The 13,308-nt window shown below is 32.6% G+C and overlaps 1 protein-coding gene across 1 annotated transcript in view; it reads left to right on the top strand.

The window, feature by feature from the left end:
• NEDD4 (NEDD4 E3 ubiquitin protein ligase) overlaps positions 1 to 13,308 on the top strand; it is a 147,567-nt gene that overhangs the window by 10,910 nt on the left and 123,349 nt on the right. The window contains exons 2-4 of the mRNA XM_082444960.1: positions 3,004 to 3,077; positions 10,341 to 10,419; positions 10,522 to 10,560. Coding sequence (XP_082301086.1) covers positions 3,004 to 3,077; positions 10,341 to 10,419; positions 10,522 to 10,560 — 192 coding nt within the window. The remainder of the gene's footprint in view (positions 1 to 3,003; positions 3,078 to 10,340; positions 10,420 to 10,521; positions 10,561 to 13,308) is intronic.

Below are 13,308 nucleotides of genomic sequence, written 5' to 3'. Positions count from 1 at the left end.
AGGAGCTCCACAAATATGGATTAACTTTTTTAGAGGGGTATGATAATTTCTTTCCTCAATTAAGGTCATGTATAAATTATAAACACTTGTCTGCACTTAGAAAAGGTAAGATTATTTGCTGAGGACACCTTTGGTTATACTTTACCACTTGAAAAAAAATGTACTTATTAAGTCATCAGAGAAAAGATTTCTGATTTTCAGAATCAGTCCTACTATAAAGTATAGCCACTTTCCAGTCAACTGGTATAGGAGAATTCAGCTGTAGGTCCAATAGAATATTTTAATTGGCCTAATTATTCAATGACCTTACAGGAAAAAAATGGTAGTTCTGTAAATCTCTTCAGATTTTTGGAAATCAATTCCCACAGAAAACTGAAATTTCAGTTTATGTTTTCCTCTCTGATTTTCAGTTCTGTCTTTATTTCTGATACTTGAGGATTTCTCTTCTTACTTGCAAGATCAGCTGTATATTTAATTGTATTTGGTGATGGAGGAAAGTTATAAAATATCTAGCATCTCTAGTCAAGGATTTTTGTGTTGTCTGAATTTGTCATCTGAGTTTTGGAGCTGATAGAATATTTCTGTTATCATATTTATTCAATGAAACCTCCAGGAGTAAGGGTGGGTCTAAGTATTTAGAAATGGAAGAAGATTGAAATAAATACCCTATGATATGTATATTTTCCCCCACCCAGATCTCTCCTCAGAAAGGAATATGACCTACTACTTGCTGATGGAATAATTTTATTATTTTTTAAATTTTTATACAGTTTTTAAAGGTTAGTTTCCATTTAATTATTACAGAATATTGGCTATATTCCCCATGATGTACAATACATCCTTGAGCCTATCTTACACCCAATAGTCTGTGCCCCACACTCTTATATTGCCCCTCCCTGCCTCTTCCCACTGGTAACCACTAGTTTGTTCTCTATATCTGTCTGCTTCTTTTTTGTTTTATTCAGTAGTTTGTTGTATTTTTTTAGATTCCACATATAAGTGATATCAAACAGTATTTTTCTTTCTCTGTGTGACTTATTTCACTTAGCATAATGCCCTGCAAGTCCACCCATGTTGCTGAAAATGGCAACATTTCGTTCTTTTTTATGGCTGAGTAGTATTCCATTGTGTGTGTGTGTGTATACCACATTTTTTCCCCATTCATCTGGCTGATGGAATAATTTTAGAGTAAAATCAGTTAGATTGCTCTCCATTGGGCAACATTTATTTCACATTTGTTGATCTTATAAATGCTACTGTGAATACTGTTGTACTTATGGCCTTGTGTACATGAGTGAGAGTTTATCTAGGGGTTATATCTAAAAGTGCAATTCCTGGGTTATTGATTTAGAACTTTTAGTAGATATTGCCAAATATCTCTTCAAAATTATTCTTCAGTTTATACTCCCACCAACAGTGTATTAGAGTTCTCTCTTGTGCTTGCTTTGGCAGCACTTACACTAGAGGTCTCTTTTATTATTGGTGAAATTGAGGATCTTTTCATGTGTTTATTGGCCATTCTCTATGATTTCTTGTATTATGTTGTTTAAACCTCACTTAGTGGCTTTTAGGAGTTCTTTATATAATCTGGATAATCATAATTTGTCCATGGTGTATATATTTTAGATATTTCCACCCTGTGTGTCCCCTTGTCTTTTCATTTTGTTCATGGATCTTTTTCCATATGAAATATATAAACATAATTTTAGTGTCAAATCTAACAATTTTTTCCATTAAAGTTTGTATTTTTTTAATCCTTTCCTACTCCAATGTCAGAAATATTCTAAAGTATCCTATGAAATTTTTAAAGTTTTCTTTTTCACTTTTAGAATTTGATGTATCTGCAATTTGTCTTTAGATATAGTATAAGATAGTGATCAAATGCTATAATTTACCTCTTTACTCATTCTCACTTTTCCCTATGAATTTTAGAATCATTTGTTAAGATCTATGAAATAATTCAAGGAGGGGAGTTGAAATTGTATTGAATTTATAATTTACTTTGGAGAAAACAGATAATAATATTAAATATTTACTTCCATGAACACAGTGAATTTCTTCATTTATTTATATTTTTCTAATTTTCTTCAATAATTTACAAATTTTATCCGTGAAGGTTTTTGACTTTTATTAATTTTATTTCAGTGTATCTAACAGTTTTGCTTACTTGTGAATTTTTTAAATGTGCATTCTGTTTTATAGTATTTTTTTACCCACCTTTTTATTTGAAAAATTTCAAATCTATGAAACAATAAAAAGAATAGTATAATGAACACTTGATTACCCATCAGCTAAATCCATAAATTGGTAACATTTTGCTTATTCCTTTTATTTCCATACACACACACATACGCTCATGTTCAACTTTTTATTTGCTGAGACATTTAAGAGTAAGTTGCAGACTTTATCTTACTTTGTCCCTAAATACTTCAATATGTATCTCTTAAAAGTAAGACATTCTTATATAAAACCTCATAATACTATTATGATACCCAAGAAATTTAATGTTTCCTACATTAAAATATCAATACATTATAGTTTTATTTAATATATAGTTTATTGAATGGGATTTTTAAAATAATTACCTAAGTAATTATTACAAATGATTATGAACTCTGTATTTTGTGTTATCCTGTACCTAGCAACAATGATAAATCTATATCAGTTCCAATAATTTGGCTTTAGATTTTCTTGGAAGCAATGATAAATCCTTACTCATTATAACAATTTGTCTCTAGCTTTTTTGGTTTTTCTTTGTAGATAATCAAGTCATTACAAATAACAATATAGTTTTTATTTTCCTTTATATAGCTTTTAATCAAATTAATTCCTGAAAAAGATTCTTCCAGTTAATTTTAATATCCTGTTACCTTATTTTATATATATATATATATATATACACACACACACACATATACACACACACACATACACACATATATATAATGTGTCTTGAGTAAGTTATAAATATATGAAAATAAAATATAAATTTTTATATTTTAGGAAACGTCCCGAATTGTGAGGGTAAAAGTTATAGCTGGAATAGGCCTTGCCAAAAAGGATATCTTGGGAGCCAGGTAAGTGTAAGAAGTTGGGTTGTAATTTTAAAACTTTGTATTTATTAGTTTTTTTCCAAACTTTGGTTAGATGAAAAATTGAGTAATATTATTAGTAAGCTGTTGTATGAGGTAGAATAATGTTTCTAGTTGGTGGTTTACTAAATTCCTTGACATCTGAATTGCAGAGTTTGTGAACTTAGGCAAAGGTATAACTGAGAGTGGTAGTTATAAGATACATTATTGAGTTCTGTTTCTGAGAATCAGTAAAATTCTAACAGATGAATCCTTTTGCAGATAACAACCATAAACTGTGAACATATTATAAAAACCAGCAAATTAAAGGCAGTGGAGAGCGAACAGAGCAGGTAGAGAGTCTAGTGGAGAGTCCATGTTTGGAGGTGTGGAGTTGTACTGAGTGAGTCTCCAATTTTATGAATTAGTCTGAGGCCACATGGAATCAGAACATGGAAAAATTATAATATTCATAGCCTGGGAAATCAGAAGACATACTCTGAAGAAAACATGACAATGGTGGGGATTCTGGAAGGGAAAGAACTGGAGAGGAAATTCCCAAAGTATGTCCACTGACATTTTTGGCTGACCCTGAATCACACATATGATAGCAGATTCAAACAACTCATTGGAGGACAAAAGATCTGAACAGAGATCAGGGTTGCTGCCCAAGAAACAGAGCTTGTGGTTCTTGTCCAAGTAAGATAATTAATTACATGATAAAAACAAACAAATTCTCATCAAAGAGAAAGTACAGTATCCACAGTCTCCATAATTTAACATTTATAATATCTAAGATATAATCCAAAGCTATATAATTTATAAAAAGCCAGGAAAATGAAACACATTCTCAGTAGAGAAAAGAACATATGCTCACAATAAGTCAAAAGATTGAAAATCTCAGGAATGAAATAGAAACCATAAAAAATGAAAATTCTAGAACTGAAAAATATAATATTTGAAATTAAAATTCTTGGATGAAATTAACAGCAGAATGGAGATGACGAGGAAAAATTAATTGAACTTAAAGATAGATCAATAGAAATGATTTCCCAACCGGAGATGAGAGAGAAACAAAGATCTAAAATTTTTTTTAAATGAACAGAGCCTCAGGGACTTGTTAGATAATATCGAACAGTGTAACATACATGTACTTGGAGTCCTAGAAATAGAGGAGAGAGAATGAGGCAAAATGTTGTTTGAAGAAATAATGGCCAAATTTTTTCCAAATTTGATGAATGACACAAGTTTATAGTACCAAAAAACACCAAGCAGGATAAACACTGAGAAGAACATACTGAGGCACATAATAGTCGAGCTGTTGAAAACAAAATATAAAGAAAAATTCTGACAGAAGAAACTCAGAAAATGACAAATTACATACAAGGGACTTATAATTCAGTTGAGTACTAACTTCTCACCATAAACTATGGAGGCCAGAAGAAAATGGAACAATAGAATAGCTGTCAATCTAGAGTTCTCTACTATATTCAGTGAAAATATTCTTCAGGATGATGAAAAAATAACATTTTCAGATAAAAGAAAACTATGAGACTTTGTCATTGGCAGACCTGCACTATAATAAAAGCTAAAGGAAATTCTCCCAGCTAAAGAGGTAGATATCAGATGGAAACTCAGATCCACAGAAAGGAATGAAGAGCATCAGAAATGGTAAATATCTAGAAACATATGAAAGACTTTTTGCTCTTTTCATCATAATTTTTTAGAAAAAACATATGCCTGTTTATATCACAACTTACTGTTTTGTACTGTCTCATAGATGGAATACATATAACAACTATAGCATAAAGGACAGGGATGGTATGCATTATGAACCTTTTTAGTAGAGTGTACTATATTAAGTGTAAGTGGAATAAAAAGTAAGCATGTATATTGTAATACCTAGATAAATCACTAAAAAATAATGTAAAGAATTATAGATTAAAAAGCAATAGAAATTTAAAAATGAAATTCTTGAAAAAATAAAATAGTTAAACAAAAGGCCAGGAAAAGAACAAATGATCAAAAAAGAGAGAGAGAAAGGGGAAAGGGAAGAATAGAAAACTAGTAATAATTTGATACACCTAAATCTAATCATAACAATAATTACATTAAACATTAATGGACTAAGGTGAATATGAGGTAGAAGTTATTAGAATGGATTGAAAAAGAAGACCCAACTAAATGCTGTCTATAAATGATGCACTTAAAATATAAAGACACAGGTAAGTTGAAAGAGAAGGGATGCATAGCCATACAAACAAGCATGTGAAGACTGAAGTGGATATTTTAATATCTGATAAAATAGATTTCAACACAAAAATTATTTCCAGATATTTCACAACAATATAAGAATAAATTCATCAAGAAGATAAAACAATCATAAAGTTGTATGTTCCTGTCAAGAGAACTTGAAAATATATGAAGCAAAAGTTGACAGAATTAGAGGGAGAGAGAAAAAATTCCACAATCATAGTTGGAAACATTAGCTCTCTCTCAGCAGTTAATAAAACAAGATTAAAAAAAACAACAAAAACAGTAAGTTGAACAATATTATGAACTTTGATGCCAAGAACACTTCCTAACAACCACCAAATACACATTCTTTTCAAGTGCACATGGTATATTCACATTATTTATCGATTGCTGCACAACTATAATTACCTCAAACTTAGCAGCTCAGAAGAACACATATTTATGATTTCATAGTTTCTGTGGGTCACAGAGTCTGTGCATGGTTTAACAGGGTCCTCTGCTTCAAGGTCTTGAAAATCTGCAATCAGGCATTGGCCAGGACTATGGTCTCATCTGAGGCTTGTTTGGGGAAGCATACACTTCCAAGCTCATGTGGTTGTTGGCAGCATTCAATTCTTTCAGACTGAGGGCTTCAGTTTTTTGCTGGCTGTCAGCCAGAGGCCACCCTAAGTTTCTTGTCACATGGCCTTCTTCATATGACAGCTCACAGGATAGCAGCTTGCTTCTTCAAAGCTATCAGAGGAGAGAAAGTCTCCTAGCAAGATGGGTTACAATCTTTTGTAATGTAACCACATACATTTTGTCACTTTTGATGTAATTATTGGTTAGAATACACAATCCTTCCCACATTTACGAGGAGGGGAACACAAAAGGCATGAACATTAGGAGGTGGGGATAAAAGAAGCCACCCTAGAGTCTGTCTGCCATATTATGCTGGACAATAAAACAGTAAATTAAACAAGTGCAAAATTTACATTATTTTCAAGGGCATATGGTACATTCACCAATATAGACGATGTGTAAGACCATAGCACAAGTCTCAAGAATTTAGAAAAGATTGAAATCATATAGAGATGTTCTCTGATAACAGTGGAATTACGTTAGAAACCAATAACATCCAAAATATTTGGAAATAAAACAATACACTTTGTTTTGTTTATAGGTCAAAGAAGGAATCAAAAGATAAATTAGAAAACATTTTGAACTGAATGAAATTAAAATATAGCAACATCAAAATTTGTGAGATGCAGCTAAAGTATTAGAGGAAAATTTATAGTTTTAAAATGCTTAACTTAGAAAAGGAGTAAGATCTAAATGAATGACTTGAGTTCTGAGATTAAGAAATCAGAAAAAGAAGAGCAAATTAATTCCAAAGTAAGTAGAAGGAAGGAAATAATGATAAGGGCAGAAATTAGTGAAATAGAAAATGGACAGTGATAGGAAAAAATCATTGAAATGAAAAGCTCATTCCTTGAAGGGATCAATAAAAATTTTAAACTTCAAGCTAGACCGATCAAGAGCAAAAAAGAGAGAAGGCACTAATTACCATAATGGGAACAAAAGCAGAGGCATTGCTATAGACCCTATGGAAATGAAAAAGACAGAAAGGGAACACTGTGCGCAACTTCATGCCAATAAAGAATCATGCACAACTTAAATGAAGTAGACAAAATCTTTGAAAGATAGAAATTACCAAAATTGATCACAGAAGAAATAGAAAACTTCAGTAGCCCTATATTGAACCATATATAGCAATATTTGATCAGGTGGGATTTTTGCTATGAATATAAGCTTTGTTCAACATTTGAAAAAAGTCAACCACTGTAAATCATCACATTAATATAGCACAGAAGGAAAAAAATGCATGATCATTTCAATAGGTGTAGAAAGTACATTTGTCAACATTCAACACCCTTTTATGATAAAAACTCTCAACAAACTAATAATAAAATGCAGAATTAGTTTAACATATGAAAATTAATCAATGTAATATACCATATTAATAGAATAAAAGAAAAACATCATTTCAATAAAAACAAAAAAAGCATCTGACAAAATTCAATACCCAATCATGACACAAAGTCTTAGCAAACTAGGGATAGATGGGAGTTCTAGACATTATTAAGGTTTTCTGTGAGAAAGACAATAGCTAACATCATGCCCAGTGATGACAGTCTGAATGCTTAAACGTAAACTCAGGAATAAGAAGCGTTGTCTGCTCTCACATTCTGTTCAACACTGTACTGGATGTCCTAGCCAAGTAATATGACTAGGAAAAGAAATAAAAATAATGCAGACTGAAAAGGAAGAAACTTTTTATTTGTTGACTGTCTGATCATGTACATAGAAAACCCTAAGGAATCTCAGAGAAACTGCTAGAACTAAAATATAAGGCCACAAGATACAAAGCCAGTGTACCAAAATTAGTCATATTGTTATATCCTATCAGTCAATTAACAATTGGAAAATGAATTTTTTAAATCTCTGTTTACAATAATATAAAAATTAAAAACTTAGAAATAAATTTAACAAAAGATTTGCAAGCACTGTACACTGAAAACTATAAAACATTGCTGAGCGAAATTGAAGATCTAAATCGATGGATAAATATTTTCATATTCATGGATTGGAAGATTCATTATTGTTAGAGTTGTATTTCTCTCCAAATTGAATAGGTTTCGCTCAATCCCAATCAAAATCCCAGCCATGTTTTTTTTTTTGGAGAAATGGATAAGCTGATTCCAGTATTGTTATGGAAAGTCAAAGGACATAGAATAGCCAAAACAATTTTGAAAAAGAAGAACATAGGTGGAGAACTTATGCTACATAAGTTCAAGACTTTCTATACAGCTATAGGTAATCAAGACAAAGTAGCATTGGCATGAGAACAGATATATTGTTCAGTGGACTAGAATAAAGAGTGCGGAAGTACACACCCCCCCACACACACATACACATATACATGTATTTGGTCAGTTGCTTTAAGCATTAAGGTAATTCAACAGAAAGGATAGTCTTTTAAGTACATGATACTAGAACAACTGGTTATCTATATGGAACAAAATGAAGCTCTTTCCTTATCACACATAATATAGAAAATTAATAAGAGCTAAAATTAATAAATTCTAGAAGAAGACATAGGAGAAAATATTTGCTCTACTGAGTTACACAGCAATTTCTTGAATGGGACTCAAAAAATATGAACCTAAAATTTAGAAAGAAAAATGTTGAAACAGACTTCATCAGAATTAAAAACTTTTGTTGTTTGAAAGACACAGTTAAGGAAGGGAAGAGGCAAGCCACAGATTGGGAGAAAATGTTTTCAAAACATATATCTGACAAAGGCCTTTAATTCACAGTATATAAAGACCTCTTACAACTCAATAATAATATGATAAAATGGCCAATTAAAAATAGGCAAAACTCTTGAACAGACATTGTGGACTATCCAGGTGGAAGTGTCTAGCTGGGTGGTGAGATCAGGAATATATATTTATATTTATATTTATGTTTTATATTTATATTTGAGAGGATATAGTTAGTTGTTAAAACCATGGATGAGATTGTGAAGGAAATATGTAGAGAGAACAAAAGGGAGAACCAGAAGGGACTTGTGTCATGAAAGCTAAACGAGATGAGTTTCAAAGAGGAAGTGGTCAGTATTATCAAACCTACAGAGGACCAGTAAAATAAGTGCTTAGAAAGTGTCTATTGTTTTAGCAAGATTGGTGACTTTTCAAGGAATGGGTCTGAAGGAAAGAGGTGGAAACCAGATTATAGGGCTGTGAAGAGCACTGGGAGCTGAGGAAATGAAGAAAGGGAGGTCGTATGCCATCACGGTTAAGCGCAGGGCCTCTGGAGCCAGGTGCTTGAGTTTCAGTTCTTGCTTTTCCGCTTCTTAGCTGTGTGATCTGGGATGAGTTGACTTACCTCTCTGTGTAAAATAGAGATAATAATCATACCTACCTCATAGGTCGTTATAAGGTTTCCAAAATTTAATATATATAAACTGTTTAGAACAGTGCCTGACACAGAGTAATTGCTATATAAGTGTTAGTTGTTGTTATTATTATTACAGATTATTCTCTTGGAAAGTTTGAGACAGAAAGAAAAGAAATCTAGTTTGCTTTGCTGGAGGCAGGAAAGAGAGTCAAGGAGTGGGGGAGTTTAATAACATTTCTATGACTGGAAAAACCTAGGTCAAAGAAAAGCTGGAGATATAAAAGGGAGAAGTCAAAATAGATGACGTAAGGTTCCAGAGGAAGTGGGAGGAAACTGGACAAGGGCAATTGGGTGAAATACCTGCATCACTGAGGTTAGGGGTAAGATGGGCTCTGATAAATACCAGAATGTTGGGAGTATTACGATGACTTTGATTTTTGTCAATTAAAGTAAGAGGTAAGGTTGTATAAGGAAATGGGAGGAGGGAGTTTGTGGTGGAGAATGGTGGGTACTTGGGATCCCCAAGAGAAATGCGAGAAATTTGACCATGGACAAGTAAAATGTCTAAAGTCTTTTGCTTTGCAAACCTAAATATCACAAGGTTTTCCTTCTCCATGTCTCTTTGTACAAGGGGTTACATGTCATATAATTATTTTGAACTGAAGCACTTCGCCTTTATTTTGTAAAAAGAGTTTATACCCATGAGATAACTTGGAACAACCTGAGGTCTTGCAAAGCTATTCTTGAGAATCATTGAATCAACCTTCTTAACCCAAAAGAGGAAGACATGTAATAAAGATAAAACAAAATTTCAAAAATCTTAAGAGGTTGGAAATCATTAAATTGTGATTAAAAGTTTTTCTTTCTAATTCTTTGTCTATTTCACTAACATGGTATTTCAGCTTTTTAACAAAATGCAAAGATTTACCCCTGCCTAAGGAACCCTTACTTTTAAGCATAGGAAGTAATTGTAGACATTGTTAACAAGGAAAATTCTGTGATTTTTATAGTTCGAGTAACCTGAGTTTGGGAATAAGCAACAATTAACTTTTTTTTTTTAAATTTTAACAGTGATCCTTATGTGAGAGTGACGTTATATGACCCAGTGAATGGAGTTTTTACAAGTGTGCAAACGAAAACCATTAAAAAGGTTAGACTTAGCAGTATTCAAAATTTTCAAAAATATACTTTGTTTTATTTTTAAATGACAAAATATTAAAAAGTTAGTTATAATATGTTTATTGTCTTTTAGACTTTGAATCCAAAATGGAATGAAGAAATATTATTCAGAGTAAGTATGCATTTTATTTCATTATAACAACAAAGATTTTTCTCAGTAGGTTAGAATGATAAGTTCTCACTTACAGTATTCTTAAATGTATCTTATAAGAATTTGTAAAAATTTAAAAGACTTAAATCAAGGTATCCCCATTTTGACATGGCCCTGGAACCATTTATCTTATTATGAAAAACATATATAAGGTAATGAAGAGGTAAAGGATAATTGTAAACCTGGAATTATCTTATTCTAATTTAATTCTGATTTAGAGAACAGTCTTATTCAAATTTTGCAGATTTTGATTTTAAAGATGCAATATTTGTGTCTCTCCAGTCATTTGTTTATTTATTTATTTATTTTTGGCTGTGTTGGGTGTTTGTTGCTGCACACAGGCTTTCTCTAGTTGCGGTGAGCGGGGGCTACTCTTTGTTGCAGTGCACAGGCTTCTCATTGTGGTGGCTTCTCTTGTTGTGAAGCACGGGCTTTAGGCACGTGGGCTTCAGTAGTTATGGCATGCAGGCTCAGTAGTTGTGGTGCATGGGCTTAATTGCTCCACAGCATGTAGGGTCTTCCCAGACCAGGGATCGAACCCATGTCCCCTGCATTGGCAGGCGGATTCTTAACCACTGCGCCACCAGGGTGGTCCCCAGTCATTTGTTAAATACACTGATCCAGGCAAGAGATGATGAAGGCCTACCAACAAGTGGATACATTTCTTCTTATACACCCTCCATTCACATTCCTGCCTTCCTCCTCACCCCGCCTCACTATCCCATAAGAGCAAACTCCAGTCAGCACTTACTTCAGGTTCCCAGGAGGGCTCTCAAATTGACAATGACATATTATGTATATGGGAACAATGATTCATATAACTATGGATTTCTCATCAGAAACTGTGATGAAACAGTGTAATTAAGGTAGCAAAGAAAAAAGAATAGTCAACTCCAAATTCTATATCTAACAAAAATATCCTTCAGGAACGACAGTGTGATAAAGGTATTCTAAGCTGAGGAAAAATAGAGAATTATACTTGGAAAACTAAATACTCTTCTCTCAGTAATTGGTACGATAAGTAGACAAAAAATTCAGTAAAGATACAGAAGTCCTGAACAACACAATCAAATCAGTTTTATTTAATTGACATTTATAGACTTTCCACCCAACAGCAGCAGAACACATGGTCTTTAAAATTGCACATGGAATATTTACTGAGTACGCTGGGCCAAAACCCAAACCTCAACAATATTAAAAAAATTTAAATCATGCAAAGTATGGTCTCTGATTATAATGGAATTAAAGTACAAATTAGTAACACAAAAATATCTGAAAAATCCCCAAATATTTGGAAGTTAAACAACACACTTCTAAGTAATCCATGAGTCAAGTAAGAATTGTCAAGGGGAATTAGAAGATATTTTAACAGAATGAAATAAAAATACAGCATCAAATGGATAAAGATGTTATATATATACACAATGGAATACTACTCAGCCATAAAAAAGAATGAAATAATGCCATTTGCAGCAACATGGATGGACCTAGGGATTATCATACTAAGTGAAGTAAGTCAGAAAGAGAAAGACAAATACCATATGGTATCATTTATGTGTGGAATCTAAAATATGACACAAACAAACTTATTTACGAAATAGAAACAGATTCAAAGACATAGAAAACAAACTTGTGGTTACCAAAGGGGAAAGAGGATGGAAGAGGGATAAATTAGGAGTTTGGGATTAGCAGATACAAACTACTATATATAAGACAGATAAAAAACAAGGTCCTACTACATAGCACAGGGAACTATATTCAGCATCCTGTAATAAACCATAATGTAAAAGAATATGAAAAAGAAAAAAAAAATATATATATATGAATCACTTTGCTGTACACCAGAAACTAACACAACATTGTAAATCAACTGTACTTAAGTAAAAAAAAAAAAAAAAAAATCAAAATTTGTAGGATGCAGCTAAAGCAATGCTTAGAGAAAAATATATAGCATTAAATTATATTAGAAAAGGAGAAAGGTCTTGAACCATTAATCTAAGGTTCCACCTGAAGAAACTAGAAAGTAGCATCATTACAGAACCAACAGACATTAAATGGAAAATAAGGGATATTATGAACAATTCTGTGCCCATAAATTCAATAACTTAGATGAAATGGACCAATTCCTTTAAAGACATATCCCATCAAAACTTTAATAAGAAATAAATTACCTGAAAAGTTCTATATCTCTTAAAGAGATTGCATTTGAAGTTAAAAACCATCCAACAAAGAAGACTTTGAGCCCAGGTAGTTCCACTGGTTGAATTCTACCACGCATTTAAGGAATAAATAATTCCAATTCTATGCAATGTCTTACTGAAACTAGAAGAGGAAGGAACATTTCCCAGTTTATTCATGAGGCCAGCATTACTCTGATACCAAAACCAGACCAAAGACTTTATAAGAAAATTAAAACTGCAGACCATTAACCCTCATGATCATAGCCATTCTGTGGTAAGTTTATTAAATTGGGTGCCTTCCATTCTGAAAGGGCCAGTAATTTTTCCTCAAATTACCTGTGGACATGGGTTTGCCTTTCCTATCTGCAGAACCTCAGCCAGCACAATTATCTGCAGGCTTACAGAATTTGTGTTCATAGGGATGGAATCCATGCAACATTTCATCCTTCCAGGGGACCCAGTCCACAGAGAAGGAGGTGCAAGAATGGGCCCATGACCATGGGATCCATTGGTCACAGCATTTACCACA

This window comes from Balaenoptera physalus, assembly GCF_965194825.1.
Source record: "Balaenoptera physalus genome assembly, chromosome: 2".
Classification (NCBI taxonomy): Eukaryota; Metazoa; Chordata; class Mammalia; order Artiodactyla; family Balaenopteridae; genus Balaenoptera; species Balaenoptera physalus.
The sequence above is the reverse complement of the archived record's forward strand: the minus strand, read 5'-3'. Positions and strand labels throughout refer to the sequence as shown.